The following is a 23,906-nucleotide window of genomic DNA, read 5'->3' as shown; positions in this document are numbered from 1 at the left end:
CAGAAGGGAAACAAAATGAGCAAGACAGTTTTGCCCTGGAAGGAGTTTATCACCTAAAAGGGGTGATAAGTATAGGAATTCTCATATACAAGGCCAAAGTGAGATGTGACATAGGAAAGATACAAAGCATTGTGGGAGCTCAGACGAAGGAAAGAATATAGCTTATACTTTGACTTCTGTCTCTTTCACTATTTCTGGCATTACAGAAACATCACGGAACCATCTGATGCTCTTTTTAAGTTAGGAGAATTAAATGCCCTTGGAAAGAACTGCAAAATTCCTGGATGAAAAGGCTATGTCTCCTGGGGAAAGAAGACGGAAATAGGCAGAAATCAAGTCCTCAATCTTCAAAATATCACCTGTGCCTTCACTCCACCTACAAATCCCAGGGGAAGGCCTAGCCCCTCGCTTTGCTCCACTCCATAGGTCCTTGCTTTCACACTGTCATTTTCACATCACCAGCATAAATGTCTCCTTCTCCAGTGGCTTCTCCTTTGTTTTCAAACACACATGTGTCTTCCCATCTTAAAAAGGGAGGTTGTTGGGCCACTTCTAGCTCTCCAGCTAGTTCTTATTACCTTCTCACTGTGAAACTTCCAGTGAAAGTTCTAAATTGACTGTTTCCACCATATCAATCAAGCCTTCTTTAGCTGCCTGTAATCCGCTGATGTTGCCCAAGATTCTGAACAGCATGATGATCTTTCCTCGGGCAGTCAGTCTGGCCTCTCTCCTGTGTGTAGCACAGTGGGTCACCTCCCTGGTGATGGGAAGAGCAAGGGATTTGAAAAAAGACAAATTCCATGACCTGAAGTGGCCTGCAGCAAATTACTGAGCCTTTGGGCCTCTGCTTCTTTTAAGATGAGGATAATATCACCAACCTCATGGGTTTGTTGTAAGGATTAAAAGTTATTCCTTAGCTAAAGCACCTATCACTGTGTCTAGCACAGGCAGTATGTATTAGATAACTGCTAGTTCCCCTTCCTTAGCTAAATTACTCCTCTACCCAGATTCCCTTCCTATCTCACCCACATTTCCTTCACTGGCTCCTATGACCTTCCAATTACATTTGTCCCCCAAATCTCAATCACTTTTGTTCTTTTCTCCATGCTGTTCCCAGTAAAAGATGCTTCCATTCTAATGCTTTCAAATGCTGCTCCTTTGTAGAATATTCCCAAATCTATTTCTAGGGGTCCTTTTATCAACCTAAGCTTCAACTCTATTTCTTTTAACTCTTTTCCTGAACATTCCCACTTCTATGTTTTATGATCAATTTAAATTCAACATGTATTAAAAAAGATCCTCATCTCATGTTTTGTAAATTAATTCTGATTATATATAAGGCACTGACTATTTTTCCAACAAGCTAAGGCTTATGTTAAGTGGTCATACTGAAATGAATGGACTTTTATGAAACTGTTCCTCTACTAGGGGATGAGGGGGGAGACTCAACTGTGTGAATCATGGCAAGATGTTCCAGAGGTGTGTGAAGCTTTTATTGTGTGTGTGAATGCTCAGGCATGTCTGGCTCTTTGTAACCCCATGGACTGTAGCCCACCAGGCTCCTCTGTCCATGAAATTCTCTAGGCAAAAATACACGAGTGGGTTGCCATGCCCTCCTCCAGGGGATCTTCCCATCCCAGGGATCGAACCCATGTATCTTATGTCTTCTGCATTGGCAGGCAGGTTCTTTACCACTAGCACCATCTGGGAAGCCCATGAAGCTTATAGGTTAAGCCTAAAAAGATTCAATATTTGCTAGAAATAAGGTATCAATGATCATTGCCTCATGACTCAATTCTGAACTAAGTGGATTTCTCAGACCAGAGGTTAAAACCAAATGGTGAAGCTAAACAGAAAAAAAAAAAAAGTGGTTTTCATTTTAGAAGAATGGGTAACTTCCTTTGAATGAAGCGAGATGCCCAACCCCTGCAGCAGTGTTTGTTATCTATGTTAGGCAATCTGGGTCTAGATGTGTCTAGATGTACACCATCTAGTTTCCCACAGGCCCCTACAAACCCTGCTGTCTTTTATCCAGTCTGACACACATGTTTCTGTACTATACCTATCCCATGTAGTCATCTGGGTTTGAGTATGTTAGGATCAGAGAGGGCTTCCCTTGTGGCTCAGATAGTAAAGAATCTACCTGCAATATGGGAGACCCGGGTTCAATCCCTGAGTTGGGAAGATCCCCTGGAGAAGAGAATGGCAACACACTCCAGTGTTCTTGCCTGGAGAATTCCATGGACAGAGGAGCCTGGTGGGCTACAGTCCATGGGGTTGCAAACAGTCAGACACTACTGAGCAACTACACTTTCACTCAGGATAAGAGAATTTAAATGTGATAGAGCCCTTCACTATTGGAATTCCCAGAATCAGAGAGCCTATCTTCTGGAAATGAGTAATTTTAACCCATTGTATTTTCTATATCAATTTCCTTTTAGCTTTTCCCTCAGATTTTTGGTGGGTTTTTTTCATATTTTTAATACATTTCCTTTTGAAAGTATAAGCCCTCATAAAACTCTGTAAAAGAAAAATAAACAAAGAGGCCTTTCTATACATTCTTGGGACAAAAAGAAGTGGTGAGCCCTGATAGCAGGGCTTGATGGTGACTACAGGAATCCCAGTGAGAAAACCCCAAAGAAAAGGCAAAATTCAGAAGAAATATGGTTGAGAAACATGTGCGGCCATCCCTGCCTCCCTGGAGATTTTAATTCCAGACCTCAAATACTGTGGACTTGTGTTTTAAATAAGGAAAGCCATTCCTTTATAGGCCTAAGATTAGATTTAATTGAGCCCCACCCATGATTTTTCCAGTCTGTCAATGGCAGCACTATTCTTCAGATCACATAGGCAAAGCACTGACAGCCTAATCTTCCTGAAAGATCACTTTCATATGTCACTTATCCAGTCAAAACTTCCCATGGTTTCCCACTCTCTATAACAGTAGTTAACTGCAAGCAGGAAGCGCCCTATCTTTGTCCTAGGAGACATACCCCTATTTGAGCATCACTTCATGTAATGACAGATGTTAATAACTGGACTGAAATGGGTAAATAAATGGATTACAGGCAGAAAAGAACTACAAAACATTTACCACTAGCACAAAGCACCAATCTTCCAGGCCAGCATCTAAGCCCCCTGCTCCCCAACTCAAGTATTACCTTACTAACTTCATTTTCTACTGATCCTCACCCACTCTTGTTAATTTACATCCTTTGTCCATGTGTTTCCCACCTAAAATGTCTTCCACATAGTTCCCTAGGAAAATCTGAAAAAAAAAACAAACTAAAGTCCAATTCAAGTCCTGTCTCTTACAGGAAGCTTTTTCCAATCACTCCACTACTGTGGCCCCATAACCATTCATTAAGCACAGTGAGCTCTTTGATGGCAACATTATCATTTATGCTCATAGAACCTGGCATGGTACACATGCACAATACTGAATACTACAAGGATGAACTAGCTGCAAGGATCAGAGAACTGACACATACAATCGTGGGGAGGATGTTCTTATGCATCTAGACTTGCCCCTCTTCGAGATGCCCATGAAGGAGACGGAAAAAAACATCCTCTGAATGCTATGTCTTCCTCTACATGCTGAAAAACAGAAACAAGGCAGAAGAGCAGCCCTGCCAACCTTGGAAGCAGAGCCCAGAGAGAGGAAAGGCTGAAGAAGGGAGAAACTTAATAACTTACTTTGGGCTCTATGACTAATGTTCTTTCCAGGATTTTGTCAGGTTCTTATTCCTTTGGTTTTTGAGATATTTAATTTCTTAACTGGCTCTTAAAAAAGAGGTTCTAGGATCTCTCAATGGGCTTCCTGGTGGCTCAGACAGTAAAGAATCTGCCAACAATGCAGGAGACCTGAGTTCAATCCCTGGGTCGGAAAGATCCCTTGGAGAAGGGAATGGCAACCCTCCAGTATTCTTGCCTGGAGGATCCCATGGACAGAGGAGCCTGGCGGGCTACAGTCCATGGGGTCACAGAGAGTTGGACATGACTGAGTGACTAACACACACACACACAGGATCTCTCAATAATGAAAGAGTCAAGGTTTATACTTCTTCCCCCAAAAGGGACTATGTCCCAGTAAACTAAGTGCCAAAGAAACAAGGCAGGTACTAGAACAGGAATCTGACAGTGGTCCTCTCCTTAAGCTACTCATCTGTTCATAGCAGTACTGTCTAAGTCTCAGGCTACCAAATGGTGATGGTCTCATGGTTTACTATTCATAAGACAGTAAAAATAAGGAAAAGTGAGAAGATATGATTTCTTCATCCATTAATAAATACTGCCTGAGTGTCCACCATGTGTGGAAGCACTGTTCTAGGTATTTTGGATAAACCAGTGCACAAAATACACATCCGTGTCCTCACTGAGTTTAAACATTCTGGCAGGGGGAAGACAGGCCATAAACCATAAGCATAATAAAATAAAGTTGATGTTAATATGGAATATAAGTGCTATGGTGAAAAAATAAAAAGTAGAGCATGGTGAAGTGAAATGGGAGTGCCAGGTGCAGAAGGGTGGGGGTGTGGCTTTACAATCTTAAATAGTATAATCAGGGTAAACCCGCTGAGAAGGTGACACCTGAACAAAGGCATGATTGTAGTCCACGTAGGTATGTCTACACATTTTTTGACATGTCTTCCCTTCAGGAAAAAAAACAAAAAACATGAAAGCATTACTTGCTCAGTTGTGTCTGACTCTTTGTGACCCCATAGACTGTGGTCCGCCAGGCTCCTCTGTCCATGGACTCATCCAGGCAAGAATACTGGAGTAGGTAGCCATTTCCTTCTCCAGGGGATCTTCCTGACCCAGGGATCTACCCAAGTCTCCCACATTGCAGGCAGATTCTTTACCATCTGAGCCACCAGGGAAGCCCCCTCCCCTTAAATGACCCTTCCCTGGAGTGTGACCTGGACTTGGTGACTCACTTCTAAGGAAGAGAATATAGCAAGATGGTGTCAAGATGGGGTGTCACTTCTGAGATCAAGTTATAAAAAGACTTCAGCTGCCTTCTTGGTCTCCTTCTCTCAGTCTGCGTCTCAGATTACTGGCTCTGGAGGAGGCCAGAGCCGCGTCATGTGGGTGGCCTTATGGATAGGCCATGTGGCAATGAAATGGCGCCTCGTGCCAAGAGTCACAGGGGAGAGCTTGGAAATGAATCCTCCAGCCCCTTCTGATGACGCCTTCCCAGCTGAGATCCTGACTTGCGGTTTCAGAAGAAACTCTTGAGTCTAGAAAGAATCACCCAGCCAGCCACTTCTAGATTCCCAACCTTCAAAACTGTGTGAGAGGATAAATATTTGTTGTTTTAAGCCACGAAGTTTTGGAGTAATTTGTTTTACAGCAATAGATAACTAATACAGACGGAAAAGAAGGGAGGGTTTGGGCCATACAAATACCTGAAGAAAGAGCATTCCAGGCAGATGGAATAGGAATATAAAGGCCTAAAGGAGGTGATGCTCAAAATGTAGAAAAACAGCAACAAGTTCAGTGTAGCTTCAGTGAAGCGATGGGAGGAGAGAGGGAAGAGATGAGGTCCAGATCATGTAGGGTTTTGCAGACCATCATCAGGTCTTTGGGTTTTACTCCATAAATGAAATGTGAAGGCAGCTTTGAGCAGGAGAGTATCATGATGGGATCTGGTTTTAATAAGACCATTTTGTTGGTAATGGGCCCAGAAGAGACAAGTGGCAACAGGGATACTCATAAAGAGGTTCATGTAAAACTTCAGGTAAGAGATGCTGGTGATTCAGACAAGAGTAGCAGCAGCAGAGGTGAAATTACAGGTGTGCTTTGAAGGTAAAGCCACGAGGCTGATAAACTAGATATAGGATGGAAAAGGACAGATTTCACTCCAAGGATGACTCCAAGGTTTTTGGCTTTAGGAAGTGAATGGATGAAGCTTCCATCAACATGTGCTGTGTTAGATGTGCTAAGTCACTTCAATCGTTTCTGACTCTTTGCAACCCTATGAATTGTCCTCTGTCCATGGGATTCTCTAGGCAAGAATACTGGAATGGGTTGCCCTGCCCTTCTCTAGGGGATCTTCCCAACCCAGGAATCAAACCCACATCTCTTACTGTCTCCTGCATTGGCAGGCAGGTTTTTACCACTAGTGCCACCTGGGAAGCCCTTTCCATCCACATGAGAAGGGGGTTTTAGAAAAGCAAATTTGAGGGTTAGGATTAGGAGTCCAGTTGTGGACATGTTAAAGGTGAGATCCTATTAGACTTCCATGTCAAAATGTTGAGCAGGCAGTCTGGAGTTGGGGGCCAGGCCTAGAATGAAGACAAAATTTGAGATTCATCAGTGCAATGATATTTAAAGACATGAGACTACATGAGATCACTAAAGGAGTGAAAAAAGATCCGAGCATCAAGGATTGAGTCCTAGGGCACTCCAACATTAAGAGGTAAGGGAAAAGAACCAGAAAAAGAGTCTAGAAGGAATGACCAGTGAGACAGAAAAAACAGGAGAGTTATTATACTGTGGAAGCCACGTTAAGACAGTATACTAAGGAAAAGGAATTGACAAGTGTTATAAAGGAAAAACCTATATAAGAAAGGATCAGTCAACTCAATTGTCCTCTGCCTCCCTACCCTTCCTTTTCATTTCCACATCCTCCCTGTTGACAAATTTTACAGCAGTGCTAAGTACAGGGGGTTGAGGGACTTCCTTGCGGTCCAGTGGCTAAGACTTGCACTTCCACTGCAAGGGGCGGAGGTTCGATCCCTGGCTGGGGAACTAAGATCCCACATGCCATGTGATATAGTCAAAAAGAAAAAGTACAAGAGGCTGTAGGGATAACAGGGTAGTATACTTATGTCTGGAGAAAGGAGAGCAGACTGAGGGAGGGAAAAATTGTCATGGGAGACTCACAAAAGGGATGACACCAGTGTGGAGCTGGGAAAGCTGAACAAGAAAAGCCATGAGGACAAGAAAGAAGAGACTACCAGGCTAATGGATCACGAGATATATGGACAGGAAGCTGTCAATACTTGAACATGATGAAAGGGCGGGTTCTACTGGGGAAAGACAGAAAGTCAGGCTGAAGAGGTCAGCAGGACCAAATCATGAACCATCTTGTGTGGCATGCAAGGAGTTTGAACTTTCCCTGGTGGCTCAGACAGTAAAGAAACTACCTGCAATGCAGGATACCCACGTCCGATCCCTGGGTCAGGAAGAGTCCCTGGAGAAGGGAATGGCAACCCACTCCAGTATTCTTGCCTGGAGAATCCTATGGACAGAGCAGCCCGGTTGGCTACAGTCCATGGGGTTGCAAAGATTCAGACACGACTGAGGGACTAACACTTTCACTTTCTGCAGGCAACTGGGAACCAGTTAAGGACTTTAAGCAGGAGAGTGACATCATCAGTTTTCTGCTTCAGAGACCACTCTGACATAACTTCCAGTCCAATTGGAGGGAAATAAGAACTAACTGGGAGACAAATTAGGAAGCTGTGACACAGTCAAACCAAAAATGGGGCAGATGATGGCTAATCTTAGGCAATGGAAGTTGGAATAGAGAAGAAGAGTAGATTCAAAAAAGGGTTAACAAAGACTTCCGTGTTGGTCCAGTGGTTTAGAGTCCACTTGACAACGCACGGGACACAGGTTTGACCCCTGGTCCAGGAAGATTCCACATGGCACAGAGCAACGAAGTTCGCATGTCACAGCTACTGAGGCTGTGCTCTAGAGCCCGGAAACTGCAACTGCTGAGCCCACAGGCCATAGCTACGGAAGGCTGCTTGCCCTAGAGCCCTATGCCCTGCAATAAGAGAAGATACCATGATGAGAAGCCTATGCACCATAACTAGAAAGAAGCCCCCACTCACCACTAGAGAAAGCCTGTGTGCAGCAAGAAGGCCCCAGGGCACCCAAAATAAAGAAATGTTTAAAAAATGTTTAAGGGGTTAACAAGTTAGACTCTGGAAGTAAGGACAAAGAGAAGAGGGGCTATCTCCCAAGTTTCTAGCTTAGAAAACTAAACAGATAGTGGTACAGTTCCCCAAGATAAGGAATATAGAACAGAACTGGGTTTGGGGGAGTAGACAATTAATTTTGTACACGTTTAGGGTATTGCCTGTGGGACATCCAAGTGGAAATGTCAAAGATGCAGAAAGAAATATGAGCCTGAAACCTAACGGAGATAGAAAACCAGTACTCAGGGGTGTGCTAGTGATAGCTGGAGATGGGGTCTGGATGAGATCACCAGAGAGAGACTGAAGGGTGGGAGGATGGAGGGTTACCAGCCCCGGGAGCACTAGCATGTGAGGGTCAGCGAAAGGATGGAGAGCCAGCCAAGGAAACCAAGTAGAAGTTGTCTGTGAACTTAACAGCAGAGCAGTTTTCAGGTGAAAGGACTCCCCATCTTCCCCAAGTGTCTTTGACATAAGCTCCAGCTTCACAAGAGCAGCCATGAAGGTCTTCAGAGCTTGAGGTCTCTGCTCTAGAATCATGCTGAAACCAGACAAGGGATGAAAATACTACCTAAAGCTAGGCAGGACACAAAGGGCATGGCTGCATTCAGGATGCTGAGTCAAATCAATGTGAATTATAGCTGTAGAACTAGAACTGTATAAAAGAAATTGGTCACACGGAATTCTGCTCAATGTTATGTGGCAACTTGGATGGCAGAGGAGTCTGGGGGAGAACGGATACATATATGGGTATGGCTGAGTCCCTTCACCGTTCACCTGAAACTACCACAACATTGTTAACCAGCCATACCCCAATACAAAATAAAAAGTTTATTATCAAGCATGGTAGAAAAGCCTTTGTATACATATTTATAAATAACATGTACAATATATATATTATAGAAAACATGAATGTTTGCCTAACTAAAAAAATTTATGACATTTGATTCCACTTGTTTGACTTAGTATGAATAGAATGGTAAATTTCTAATTTAAAAAACAGATATGCAACAAGCAACAAAGGTTTACTGTATAGCTCAGAGAGCTATAGTCAATATCTTGTAATAACCTATAATGGAAAATAATTTCAAAAATAATATATGTGTATATGTATAACTGAATCTCTTTGCTGTGCACCTGAAACACTGTAAGTCAACTCTACTTCAATAAAATATATATATTAAGAAAAAAAAATTTTAAAGAAGTGGGAAAAAATAAATAAAAAGTAAAAAAGAAAAGAAATTGGTTAAGGTATTACATGGAACAGATTATTTAAGTCTGACAAGGCATTCAGAAAGCAGTCATGGGAGTAACTGCTATGCCGAATATTCTCCTCTGAAGACAGAGAGGAAGAACTGCAAAATGTCTATCTCTGAGAAGCCTCCCCTCCCTGAGGAAGCCGGCTTCATGCAACTGCCCAGGTTTCGGAGTCTGGGGCTGATTCCCAGCCAGGGGTTGCCAGCTGCAGAGGGCGGGGCTCTATTTTGGGCTGCCTGTTGTCCCTGAGCCGGCCGCCTCTGGTTTGAGCAGCAGGCAGCCCCAGTGACTCACACACCCATGCAAACCGCCTGTGGCTCGTGGCATGGCCTCGGAATGCCAGCCTTAGGCCAGCTCCCTCCTCACCCCATTACACTGGGATAAATAAATAAAGAGTACGCCAGCAGCCGCACGGCCTGATGGCAACCAGATGAAGAGAGGGAGGCACCGACAGAGCCAGGAGAAGGAACTCCCTCCAGTGGACCCTGCTGAGTGAGGGCCATGCCAGCCCACTCATCCTAAACTTCCTCCTCAACACCGTTCTGACTGGCATGTAGTCACAGCCCCCAGATCCTTGATGGGTCTACCATTCCTAGAGGGGCCTCTCAGCCCCTCGTTCTGGGAAATGCTCTATGCGGGGATGTTGCCCTCTGTGAGAACAGGGCCAGCCCTGACTTGAGTGGGCATTGCCAGGATTCCTCCTCTAGTTAGGTCACCATCGATTGGCCCCTTTGGGGTCCCTGGAAATGAAAATCAGGCTCTTGAGGGAAGAGGAAAAACAAAAGGTCTAAATATGGAGAGGTAACCCCTGTTCAATCCTTACATATTTTTCCTGGCCTTAGTGTCCTAGAAACCTCCCATCCACTGCCCCCTGCACCCTATCTCGATGGCCTCTTGCCTAGCAACAGTCCCAGTGAGAACCAGGGAAACAGACCCCAGGCACTGACCGCACAGCCCTCTGACATCGGCCCTGGCCCCCTGCACCTTCATCCCAAGCTCTCTGTCCCCAGTTTGTTTATCTTCCTATGTTGCTTATTTTGATGGCACATCCTTTCAGCTCAGTCTTGGGTGACCCTATGACCCTTCTGTGTCCTGTTTGTAGGACCCCAGGCGAGCAGGGTTGCTGAAAAGATGCAGTGGCCAGAAGAAATGCTGCAGTCCTGGGAAGAAATCTTTCAGTTCTAGCAGCTCTGTAGGACATTCTGAGGACAGTGCAGTGATCCCAGAGGTCACAAGAATTCTACATTATTCCAGTCCTTGACTCTCTAATTTGTGTGCACAACAAGTAAAAGTATCAAAACAAAATAGGGATAATCCTAGACTATGAGTCAAGAAGTGTGGATGGTCCTAAACCTACAGCTACCACCATATGACCTTAGGCAAGTCACTTAACCTTTCTGAGGCCCAATTTCTTTTATTTTATTTATCTATTTATTTGGCCGTGTCAGGTCTTAGTTGCAACATGCTCCATGGCATGTGGGATCTCTGTTCCCCAACCAGAGATCAAACCTGCATCCCCTGCATTGTGAGGCAGATTCTTAACCACTGGAGCACCAGGAAAGTCCCTCAGGCCCAATTTCTTAAGCGATGAAATGGAAATCTACTATCTATCTCAGATCCTTTCCAGATATAATAAAACTCTACAAGTTTATGCAGTTTGGATGTGATCCACCCAGAATCTAGAGGACCAGTATTCCTGAAGCAGTTGGTTCCAAAACACCAATCTCCTTCCTGGGCTAACACCTGTTTTCTACATGATTTCTCATTCAGTTCCACAGTGTTTCCCCCACCCCGATAGTGTGAAATGAGCCTCCAATTTTACAAATGAGAAAATAGAGGCTCTGAGAGAAGTGATTTATCAAAGCCACAAAATAAATCAGAAGAAAAACTGAAGATCCCAAATATGAGTCTAACAAGCAACACTGGATCCACAGCCCACACAGCCACAATTTTCATAAAATCCCTCTAGCATAGGTTTATCAACATATTCACCCACAAACTCATTGAGAACCTCTTACTTCCAGGCACTATGTTTGGTGCTGGGAACATGGAAACACATTTAACATGGTTCTTGCCCTCAAAGAATCCATAGCTCAGTGGAAAAAGACATACTCTTGCAAGCATAGAAACAGCATCATTATGAAGCTATAACTGCTAAAAAATAGAGGCATGAACCCAGGGACTATCAACTCAGGAAAGAAGAATTATCTTTACAAGGACAATCTGTAAAGGTCTCCCAAAGAAGTTGAAGCTGACACTTGAAAGATTAAAAGAAGTTCACATGGGAGAAAAGACCAGGGCACTGGGCATTCTAGATAAAGGAACGATGTGTGCAGAAACACAAAGGCGAGAGAAAACAGCATTTTTGGCAATTCAAAGCCATTCTATATGGCTGATGCATAAAATATACAGAAAAAAAATGCTGAGAAACCAAGCTGAATAGGTATGCAGGCACTAGATAGGAAGGGACCTCCCTGATGAGCTAAGAATAAGCCTAACATTGTTTGACTAAAAGTCTGAGGCATGGAACAAGCATGCCATACCAGCCTACAATAACCTCCTTCATACCTAACCCTATAGACAGGAGAAGCTATCTGAAAGAAAAATGGCCTAGGAAATCTCTCTGTCCCAAGTTTTGGTTTAAAGGTCTCTCTTTCCCCATGAATACCTAAAACCTGTTCTGCTTGAAGACTTAGCAATGCATCTCTCCTCCTCCAGAATTACAACCACTTTAGCAGAGGGACTCAGGGCTCCGTTCACACATTTGGTTCTCACTGTTAAGACCTCAAGCATCATGCAGCTACTGCTCAGTCAATACACAGAGGCAGGACAGAAGGATCCGAATCAAGAACACCTGCCTGTTGCCCAGCCCTATGAAAAGCACGAATTTCAGGTTCAAAAGAAGTATGAGTCATAGTCCCTGCCCACAAGGAGCTGACAAATTAGCCTAGAAGACAAGACAGAAAGATGAATAATCCATACATATGATAAATATTATAACAGCATTATTTACTTACACAATAAGGTACCAACCTGGGTAACATGTATAATTAGAAAATAGTGCAATAATACTAGGGTACTAACTGTACAACCAACAACTCCCAGAAGAGTTAGAGAAAAAGATCAATATTGACTGGTATTATCAAAGGTCACTATTATTAATATTCCCCCTGCTTGGCATTTAATAGATGTTTCTTTTGGCCAAGCTCAATCCTTAGAAGGGAAACCTAGGAAGGAGCTTCTGACAGGCCACAATTATCTACTCCCCATTCATTCCCTTGCCAGTCCCCTTGCATAAACACTGTGATTTTCCACAGCCTACTGCGCCCACAAGACCGTCCCCAAATGGTAGCCCTGCGCTTTTCACCTTCCCCTACTGCAGGATGTACAAGGGGACAAGTAATAATGACTAGCCCCTCACTCCACAATCCAGACCTGGGATCAGATCTCAACAAGCAAAAATTTAGCAACTGGTCAACCAAGCTTTCCAAGAGAATTCCAAATAAAATGCCTACGTACTGCAGCAGAGACGTTTTACAAATGTTAATCAGCCCACTTCTACCTTTTACATCTTTCACCCTACTTCTCCCCAGCTTCTCCATCTTAAGCTTTTCAGACTTTCTATACGTGACTTTTCTAGAAAATAGATTTTTCAATCATGCAATCAAACCCAATACCCAAAATGCAAGTCACCACTCAGGCACCTGGAAAGAGGAAGTAAAGTGAAGGCTGCACAAGGAGAAAGGAAATAACGAACACTTTACCTCCACCATAAATCGTTCCAAGAAGGAATTCTCTTCAAATGGCTCAGTCTTCAACCGATCTGTGACAAGAAGGGAGACAGAAAGGAAATATGAGTCTTAGAATGAGCTCCCTACCTGTGAGATGGAAAGGAAACAGAACCTAGGACTTCTTGGGGAAAAGGATAAAGATGCAACATCCAGAGACATCAATCCAGTGGGAGAACAGCCCAAGCAGGAGGAGGAAAGGGTGATTAGCCATGACAACAGGTTCAGTGGCAGCATGTGCTCTCGAAGGTCTTCCCACCGCAAAGACAGGTTGGATTGAATTTTTAATCTGAAGTTGGAGCTATGCAGCCTTCTAAAGCCCCAAGTCATGTTTGCCCTCACGCAATTTTGTATAGCTGTTGGCCCCTTTCCAGAGTCTTTCCTGGCCACTGCCTAGGGCATGTCTGACTCACTTACAGCATCTCTTAGACACCTGGGCCCCAGCCAGATACTTGAAGCAAAAGAAGTGTCATCTAAGCTCCAGTTCCTGGTTAGCACCCAGCACCTGGGGAAGCACCTCCCTAATACAAATGAGTCTCCCCCTTTCCAAAGGCCCTTCAATCACTCCCCACCCAACTCCCAAAGAATGTCCTGGGCTTCCCTAGTGGCTCAGTAGTAAAGAATCTGCCTGTCAGTGCAGGAGACACAGGTTTGATCCCTGATCTGGAAATACCCCACATGCCACAGAACAACTAAGGCCGTGTGCCACAACTACTGTCTGCGTTCCAGAGCCCAGGAGCCACAGTTACTAAAGCCCGTGCACCCCAGAGCCTGTGCTCCTCAGCGAGAAGCCACTGCAACGAGAAGCACGTGCACCACAACTAGAGAATAGTCCCCACTTGCTGCAACTAGTGAGTAGCCCACACAGCAACAAAGATCCAGCACAGCCAAAAATAGATAAATAAAATTATTTAAAACAAACAAATGAAAAACCCCACATGATGTCTAAAAGAATGTCCTCTCACCTCGGCTGAGTGTGGCCCCACTCTCCTGGTAGTCCTGGATCTCTAGATCTTTCATATGAAGCAACGTTGTTAGGTCCCTCACCTGGCACTGCAATGCCAGACTCATGCCCATCAGAGGACGAATCAAATGTTGGGAGACCTTCCATGGAAGAGATACTAATTAGTCAACAGATTCACATTAAGTACTCCCTAATATAAGGTATTAGGAAAAAATGCTAAAAAAACACAAATGTTTTCACAGGAACTTATATTTTCACAAGCAAGCAACATGTTTACGTGAATGCAAACACAGATATAATAATTTAATAAGTATGTGAAAGAGGTCCAGGGATTTTCTTTGTGGCACAGATAAGAGGATGGGAAGAATAAAGGAGAGCACACATGAACAGATAACCTCGTGATGTAAAGAGAAGGCTGTGATACAGGTGATAGAAGGTAAGCATGGACTCAACTCTCAGGAAAAATTTAGAGACAAAAAAAGAAGATCCAGGTAAACTTCAAGAAAGTGAGTGCAGCTAAAACAGAGTATTCTGGCTGGAGAAGAGGCTTGGCCTCCCACAGCACTTCTTCTTCTAACAGAAGACAAACAACAGCAGAAAGTAGAGAACTTTGAAAGTCAAATCAGACTCAGACACTAATTATGAACCATTTCAGGGCTGATCAGTTCAGTTCAGTCACTCAGTCATGTCCAACTCTTTGCAACCTCATGGACTGCAGCATGCTAGGCTTCCCTGTTCATCACCAGCTCCCGGAGCTTGCTCAAGCTCATGTCCATTGAGTTGGTGATGCCATCCAACCACCTCACCCTCTGTCATCCCCTTCTCCTGCCTTCAGTCTTTCCCAGCAGCAGGGTCAGTTCTTCGGATCAGGTGGCCAAAGTATTGGAGTTTCAGCTTTAGCATCAGTCCTTCCAATGATTATTCAGGACTGATTTCCTTTAGCATGGACTGGTGTGATCTTTTTGCAGTCCAAGGGACTCTCAAGAGTCTTCTCCAACACCACAGTTCAAAAGCATCAGTTCTTTGGCACTCAGTTTTCTTTATGGTCCAACTCTCACATCCACACATGACTACTGGAAAAACCATAGCTTTGACTAGACAAACCTTTGTCAGCAAAGTAATGTCTCTGCTTTTTAATATGCTATCTAGGTTGGTCACAGCCTTTCTTCCAAGGAGCAAGCATCTTTTAATTTCATGACTGCAATCACCATCTGCAGTGATTTTGGAGCCCAAGAAAATAAGGTCTATTACTGTTTCCATTGTTTCCCCATCTATGTGTCATGAAGTGATGGGACTGGATGCCATGATCTTAGCTTTTTGAATGTTCAGGGCTGATCTTAGCTTTTTGAATGCTCAGGGCTGATAACAGCCCACAATGAGGCCAGAGTTTCAATCTGTCCCCACAAATGCAGCAAAGTCTAAGATCATTGTTATAGCTGAAGCAAGCCAGTCACCGAAAGACCAGCATAGGAAGGAATAAGCCAGCCCTCCACACAGCTTGCTCTTAACCAGAGGTAAAGAAGGATGCAAGCATGGCCATATGGCAATGCAGCTAGGGTGATGCTTATATGATAATGCATAGTTATATAGAATAACTATTTCATTCACCTACATATGGTATACAATAGCCAGTCCAAAAAAAAAAAAAAGCTAAATTCGATCATTTATGCCTGGGAGGTAGTATGAAAGTTCCTTTCCTTTCCCTCAAGGAGAATTGTTTCTTTTAAGAGGCACTAAGAAGAAATGCCCTAGATCAGAGGTCAGCAAATTTTTTTCTGTAAGGGCAAGATGGTCAATATTTTCAGCTCTGTGGCCCATGCAGTCCCTGCCACAATACTCAACTCGGCTGTTGTAGCAAGAAAACCACCATAGACAACATGTAATAAATGGGGGTGGCTGGGTTCCAATATAACTTTACAAAAACAAGCAGCACGCCAGGTTTGGCCTGCTGACCACAGTATGCCAATCCCTGCCCTAGACCTGAACAGGAGAACTTTTAGATAAGATAGCCCACACAGGCCTGAAGTGAAGAAAAAGTACTGAAGTGGCAAATAAGATGTACAAGCCAGACTCATTTGGACCAGGATCAGAAGTCTGAATTCTTCAGACTCTTCTGTGTGCATTTCCATTAATTTTCTAGTAAAACGTATTACTAAAGACTTCAAGCGTATCACAGTTCAAACTGAGAGGAAGAGATCTTTCACTACAGACAGATTAGAAGAGAAGACACTGGGTGTGTGATACTGTGGGGGAGGTGAGGGGTTAACGGCAACAGCTTTTGTATCAGCACCATGATCCAAGAAATGCAGGGGTAACAGTGCAGCGTGGGAGGCCAGTAGTCAAGTCCAGCCACAGAGACCAGTCCCTGCTTTCTGTCCCACAGCACACCCCAACCAAGTACTATCTCCCAGCTCAGTCCTTAGTATGAACTTAAACCTCCAGGCAGTACTGTTCAGAGTGTGGCAGAAGTCCTGCTTTTGGCAAATGTATCTGTTCCAGACTCAACCCTCTTTCCTAGGAATTGTTTTAAGTTTGGACCTTTTCAAGGGAGACCAGGAGGAAAAACAGGTGAATACTTATCTGAAAGCAAGTCAATGGTTGGTGAGCTGAATTGAAAATAACTGCCACTGCTAACTGAGTGGCGTCACCATCTATCTGGTAGCAGCACTCAAATATAGAAACTCCTAAAGTTAATAACCAACCTTTCTCTGGGGGTTACTTTCACAGCAATTCCTTTGAGTGGTAGTAAATAAAACAGCATGAAACATGAAGAGAAACAGCTTTTAATCAATGCCATGTCTAATTAAATGTGGTGATTATTTCAATTATTGATAGGACTCCAATGTCTATACAGCATTTTTTTAAGTTTTTTATCATTGAATATTTCAGCTTCTGAAATAATTTCACAGAGTTGGGTTACACCACTCTGAATCATCAGAGTATAACTCATTTCGACATTAGCTGAACCCTGTCTTAGATCAATTAATTAGAATAAGACATTGTGGCTGAAGCAATAGATTTCAAAGCAAATTCACAGATACTACAAGGAAAAACGCTGAAGTGCTGTGGGAGGCCAAGGACACTCCTTCCCCTTCATCTACGGACAGTAACATATGGAAAGATGCAGTTCAATAAGTCAATTCAATAAATACCTACCGGGTGTCGAATATGTGCTCTGACCCTGTGAGGCCTCTGCCCTTACAGAGCTCCCAACAGCTAAGGAAGTCAGGAAGTGTGGTGGATATAGAAGCAGGAGTCGCCAATCTTGTCTAGAGGAAAAGCTATTTATAATTTTCCCCAACGTCTTCAGATTTCCCATAGAAATGTTCATGAGTCAGAAGAGCAGGACAGCAGTTATCAATCCCAAGATGAAACACAGCATGCTTGAATTTAAAGAAAAAGGCAGTAGACTGGGAATCAGATTAACATGCTAGCCCTGGTTCTAACTACACCTGGACTGTGAAAATGACTTCACCCCCAAGTACTCTCATGGTCCCTGTCTTTTTTAAAAAGAAAAATTATGGAATTGGGAATATTTGCTCTCATAGGTCCACTTTAATGCTAAGGCCAAGTAATATGACACATATTCTCTTATCTAATCCTCACAACTCCGTAGTAAGGTCATGATTGTTATCTTCATTTTACAGATGAAGAGACTGAGTCTCATAAACATTTAGTAACTTATCCAAGCTGATACAAGTAGTCAAAGTGGTGGAGTTAAGTTACAAGTTCAGGTCTGCTGGTTCCAAACCATGTGCTCCTTCCACTATGAAAAAGAAAAAAGAAAAAAACCTTTGGATGTGACTCCTGGGAATCATAAAATTGCCAAAGAGGTGACAAATTTGAAACTCAAAATATGGAATATCAAGAATTACATTAGGGCTTCCCTGGTGGCTCAGTGGTAAAGAATCCACCTGCCAATTCAGGAGAGATGGGTTCAATCCCTGATCCAGGAAGATCCTGGATACGTTGGAGCAACTACCCATGTGCCACAACTACTAAGCCTGTGCTCTAGAGCCCGCGAGCCACAACTCCTGAGCCCACGTGCCACAACTACTGAAGCGATAATGCTCTAGAGCCCATGTTCCCCAATAAGAGAAGCCACCACGAAGAGAAGCCCGTGCACCGCAACTACAGAAAAGCCGGCACAGCGACAAAGACCCAACGTGGCCAAAAACAAAGAAATAAAATTATTTACAAAAAAGAATTACACTGGGGAAAAAGATAGCAACAACAAAAAAGAATTAGATTAGATAATAGAAAGACTGAACAGTGGGAAGGAGTGGGTGATGAAGAGAGGTTGGCCAGAAGTGGAAACGGGCTCTGGGTTAGAAAGCTTTATATATCCCATAATATCTTGCAGAGAGAGGAAAACTATTATCAACACATTACTAACGTGGATACACCATGTGGTAGCGGAGGTGGGGAAGCTCCCTGTATGACGAGGGAAGCGCTCACTCCCTTGTATGACGAGGAGGACTTAGACTGCATAATCTCTCCAGAAGACAAGACGGCATTATGCTAGCGATTTATTAAAGATGCCAATATTCCTTGATTTAGTTATTCCACTTCTAGGAATTTACTCACACATTTACACATAGAAAAAGTAAATAAAGGGTGTTTATTACATACAACAACAAAAGAATGGAAACAGTTTAAGTGTCTCCTGGCAGCAGATCAACTAAATACATGTTGATATATTCATTCATCAAAATGCTATGTGGCCATTAAAAAAATATTAAGGCAGGTCTTCTAAATGTATTACTGTGAATGATTTCCAAGTTCTAAAAGTAAGTGAAAAAAGCAAGGACCTGGACACTGTGAACAGCATGCTGACATTTGTGAAAATACATACATATCCAAAGATATGTATCTGACTGTATGAGTATATTCATATATATACATATATTCATATGTAAGTGTATAGATACATACACACAAACATATATGTAGCTTTCCTTAAGAATTCACAAGAATGTAATAGCAGTAGTTCTTTTAGAAAAGGAAAATGAGGGACTGGGAAGGGAATAGAAAGTAGACCGATTTCTTAACGACATACCCTTAAATGCCATTTGAAGTGTTTGCCTTTGGCATGAGTTACTCATTCAAAAAGAATTAAATAAGAACTATGACAAGAATGAGTAACAAACAAAAATTATGACTGTGTGACCTCACAGACACATACAAGCCTGAAATAGAATCCACCTACATCCTCACCCGTGTCCACTGGTTCTAAATTTTCCCTTATAAAGCTTTCTCAGGTACAGGGGTTTCCCTGAGATGGCATTCTTCTTCTTTGAATAATATATCTTGAAGCATAATTATTAATAAACTGCTTTCCTCATGGCCAACCAAGATTTATTCAACTCTAAATACTGCTGCCTCTTTTTAAATTGCCGTTCTCCAACTAGAGGGATTTGCCTAGGAGAGCTAAGTGTTCTTAACATATTACTTTCCATTATACTATCATTATACAAGTATCCCTTACTGTATTCTGTTGAAAGAAATAACTATTAGAGCTCATAAGCTTCCAACGAGAACTGCCTCTCCAGTCTCACTTGTCTGAATTTCCAGGGCTGTGTGACACAAAATAAGAGTAGCTATTGCGAGGGCTTCCCCAAGGTTGCCGTAATGTTTTGGTGCCACAAGCATTATTGAGGGAACAGTGCCCCCTGGTGTTACTCAGAAAAAGGTACAGGGGTTTTGAACAAAAACATAAATTCTATCTAAAGCAAGGTGGAAATTTTCATAAGCTCAACTAAAATCAACAAATGTGAGTGATTATTACCTGCTAAGCACTGTCAATGAGCCTTAAAAATACAGAGCTTAATGTGCAGTGGTTCTCCAAACACTCAAGTCTAGCTTGGGTCAAAAATACCAGATCAAAAACAGAACAGTTTATTGAAAAGCACTTTGTCCCATCACCTTACTGATGCCAAAGCATCACAGCACCTCTGGGAGACTAAAGAAGGAAGGTAAGAAATGATGCCCACTTGTCTTCAGTTCTCTCTGCTGATAAACTCCAACCTTCAAACACCCACAGAAGATCCTGTCCTCTAATGCTGAAACAAGCTCTGTTTATATAGAAGGGTAGAAAGACTAGCAGAAGTAATTCCTTTAAACTAGTTCTTCACTCTCAACTAACTAATCACTAATAAAAGTTCTTGGGGAGACTTCCCTGGCCGTTCAGTGGTTAAGACTCCACGCTGCCAATGTACGTGGGTTCAATCCCTGGTCAGGGAACTAAGAACCCACATGCCGCACAGTGCAGTCAAAAGATAAAAATAAACAAATAAAAGCTCTTGGGACCTAGAGAGCTACAAGTGAGCAGAGGTCATTATCTCCCAAGTCCCTGAAAATGGGCTCATGAATCAGACCTAGCTGGAAGTCAAATTCCAGCTCATTCATTCAAAAACTGGATGACTTTGGACAAATTACCTTGAATCTCAGCTTGCTACTCTGAAAAACATCAATAATAATACTTACCTTGCAGAACAGTCGTGGGGATTAAAAGACAAGATAACGTTCAGAAATGTACTCACCACTGGTAAATACCCTACCCTACTACCAGAGTGATCTTAATAAATTACAAATTGGATCAGGTTACTGCTACTGGTAAGTCACTTCAGTCGTGTCCAACTTTGTGTGACCCCATCCCTGGGATTCTCCAGGCAAGAACACTGGAGTGGGTTGCCATTTCCTTCTCCAATGCATAAAAGTGAAAAGTGAAAGTGAAGTCGCTCAGTCATGTCTGACTCTTCGTGACCTCATGGACTGCAGCCTACCAGGCTCCTCCATCCATGGGATTTTCCAGGCAAGAGTGCTGGAGTGGGATGCCATTGCCTTCTCCTTGGATAGGTTAAACCCCTGCTTAAAGTTTTTCAATGAATCCCTGTTGCCTTTGGGATCAAATCCAAACTCATTAGAATCTTTCAAGATCTGGCCATTGTTTACCTCTTCTCTCACGACTTCCTGTAGTCATGAAGTTCCCCCACTTGCCCCACACTTACACACCTCCACTCCTCTCAAAATGCACTCTTGCCTAGAATGATTTTTTCATTTTCTCCAATTAGTTCTTGCTCATCTTCAAAACTCATCTCAGAAGCTGTCTTCAAAAATGCTTTCCAGATTTCTCAGTCATCCTGGGCTTATCTTGATCAACATATATACCATTCTTTATCCTGCTTTCTGTCTGTCTTCTCATTAGATTATGAATCCAGAAATAGGCTGAAGTAAAGTGAAGTGAAGTCACATAGTTCTGTCTGACTCTTTGCAACCCTCTTTGCAACTGTAGCCTACCAGGCTCCTCCGTCCATGGGATTTTCCAGGCAAGAGTACTGGAGTGGGTTGCCATTTCCTTCTCCAGGGGATCTATCAAACCCAGGTCTCCTGCATTGTAGGCAGATGCTTTACTGTCTGAGCCACCAATAGGCTATATTGTTTTAAATCTGAACAACCAACAATTAGCCCACAGTAGATGCTTAATAAATGTTCAATAAATCAAGTAATGACTAAAGATACCCAGTAAAGCATGTAGACCCAAATTCTGCTTCTTTTGTAAGGAAAAGATATACAGGTCAAGAAACCTTTATGCCTTCTTTCCAGTTAAGAAAAGTTTTCTAATTGAAGAATTTCAAATGGGGTTTACAAAGAAAAAAAAAATAGTACCAAAAGCTTCAGGTGAGAAGCTTTGAGAAGAAGGAGCAGCTGGCACCCCTTTCCCTACCCCATGTTCAAAGTGCACTTACCAGCGAAGGGCTAGCTAGGATGCAGTGGAAATTCCAATAGAATGGGAGGCCAGAAAGCTCACTCCGCACCCGTAGTATCAGCGCCTCTGCCACACGATCACAGGAGAATGTAGCCGTGCCAGGGCAAGAAGCATCCTTCAATAACGGGCTAAGCAGATCATCCAAATGACAAAGAAAAGCCTCAGGAGGAGCAGTCAGGCGCTTGTTCAGCTCCTAAAAAGACAGCAGGGGTTGTACAGAGTGAGAATGCTAAAAGGAAACTGACTCCCTTGTACACGCATGCTAAGTCACTTCAGTCATGTCCAATTCTTTGTGACCCCGCCAGGCTCCTCTGTCCATGGGATTTCCCAGGCAGGAATACTGGGGTGGGTTGCCTTGCCTTCCTCCAGGAGGCCTTCCCAACTCAGGGACTGAACCCAAGTATCTTTTGTCTCCTGCATTGGCAGGCAGGTTCTTTACCACTAGCACCACCTGGGACTCCCTCATAGGTAACAGCAAAGGAAAGCTCTGGTTAACAGGAAGACAGTGGTCAGGGGAATTCCCCGGTGGTCTAGTGGGTTAAGAATCCACCTTGCAATGCAGGGTATGTGGGTTCAATCCCTGGTTTGGGAAGATCCCAAAACTTGAGGGGCAAGTGAGGGGCCCGTGCTGAGGGGCAACTAAGCCAGTGTGCAGAAACTGCTGAGGCCATGCACTCTGGAGCCCACAGGCCGCAACTAGAGAAGACCTCAAGCCAGAATGAAAGATCCCGCATGTCACAACTAAGACCTGATGCAGCAACGTAAATGAAGACATATTTTTAAAAGAGAAGACAGTAAGTAGGAAGAAGAGGAAGGTGAGGGAAAATAAAAACATCAGAACAGGAAAGAAGAAAACAATTCTGACCTACTTCACAATTCTTCCTTCTACTGAATACACTACAGAAATATACCCACACCCACACCCATATGAAAAGATCCCAGGGTTAGAGGCGGAAGTGCAGAACACTGGTGGCAATTGTTTTATCCTGATTTGACCTTCCTTGGCAACCTATAGGCCAACAAGCTGGGAGATGGTAAGGTTCCCTGACCTTCACTAGGGAAGAAATTATGTCCACTGCCACCCACAGCAGTACTTCTCTTCACACTTACCTTCGCTCGCTGGCTGATTACACTAGTGTCCACCTGTTCATGCCACACCTGTTGAAGGTCTGAAACCAGCAAGGCATAGCCCTGCCTGGTGATATACGCCTTGACTAGGAGGGAGTTCTCAGCAAGCTGTAGCCATGCCCATGGCTGCATCAGCAGGCCTTGCTCCAGTTCCTCCATCTGCAGCAGAGTCTTAATTTAGCAAAGTGCCTCCAGGGTGCTGCAGGTCTGACACCACTCAGACAGTTCTGTATCAAATATGCTTTGTGAAAATCCTAAGAAAACAGAAGGAATGGATTTACTTTCTTCCCCCTCTCCTCCACCATCCCAATAAGTAATAAGCTGAGCATCAATCTTACTACGTCCTTTCGCTAAAAATCTATCTAGAATTTTGACAGTTTTTTTCTCATATTAAATTCCTAGAGGATGTAAAATATCTCCTTCTTCTATAGCATTTAAGCCTCAATAAATGGGTACTAGTATTTCTGCTTTCCAATGGTAAAACAATGTGGAAACCTACACCATTCTTGTCACATCTTTATCACATTCCTAATAAATATGTCAGTGCTATCCTTTCCCAGAATTTCCAAAAGAGAAGAAATTGTTCTTTTTTTATAAAACATCATAAGTGTCATGAGCAGGAAACTCAAATTATTTGATCATTATCTAAAAACAAAACTCTGGAAGCTCTCAGAATTTTAAATATGTGTGTATGTGTGTGTGTGTGTTTAGTTGCTTAGTCATGTCTGACTCTTTTTGACCCTATGGACTGACAGTAGCCTGCCAGGCTCCTCTGTCCATGGGGATTCTCCAGGCAAGAATACTAGAGGTGTGTATATTCACTAAACATATATATATTCCCTAAATTACTGTATGTATATATATATATATATATATATACACATTTATCTGTCCCCTAAATACATTTTCCCCTAAATATAGATACATTCTCCAAGACAGGGATTCTTAATCTAGAGTCAATGCATGTAAGTTCTCTGGAATTTTGCTTATAAAAGCAAAATTTGTGCATAAATGCATATACCCATTTGGAGGGAAGAGGTCCACAGTTATGGTCAAATAAAGAGCTAATAACT

General features: G+C 43.0%; 1 protein-coding gene across 1 annotated transcript in view; it reads right to left on the bottom strand.

Annotated features, from left to right (window-relative positions):
• Positions 1–23,906, bottom strand: part of NHEJ1 (non-homologous end joining factor 1) — a 90,638-nt gene that overhangs the window by 64,690 nt on the left and 2,042 nt on the right. The window contains exons 2-5 of the mRNA XM_061148722.1: positions 22,816–23,087; positions 21,686–21,898; positions 13,939–14,077; positions 12,950–13,008 (exon numbers count right to left, since the gene is read on the bottom strand). Coding sequence (XP_061004705.1) covers positions 12,950–13,008; positions 13,939–14,077; positions 21,686–21,898; positions 22,816–22,992 — 588 coding nt within the window. The 5' untranslated portion in view covers positions 22,993–23,087. The remainder of the gene's footprint in view (positions 1–12,949; positions 13,009–13,938; positions 14,078–21,685; positions 21,899–22,815; positions 23,088–23,906) is intronic.

The sequence above is a fragment of the Dama dama genome, chromosome 8 (assembly GCF_033118175.1).
Source record: "Dama dama isolate Ldn47 chromosome 8, ASM3311817v1, whole genome shotgun sequence".
Classification (NCBI taxonomy): Eukaryota; Metazoa; Chordata; class Mammalia; order Artiodactyla; family Cervidae; genus Dama; species Dama dama.
The sequence above is the reverse complement of the archived record's forward strand: the minus strand, read 5'-3'. Positions and strand labels throughout refer to the sequence as shown.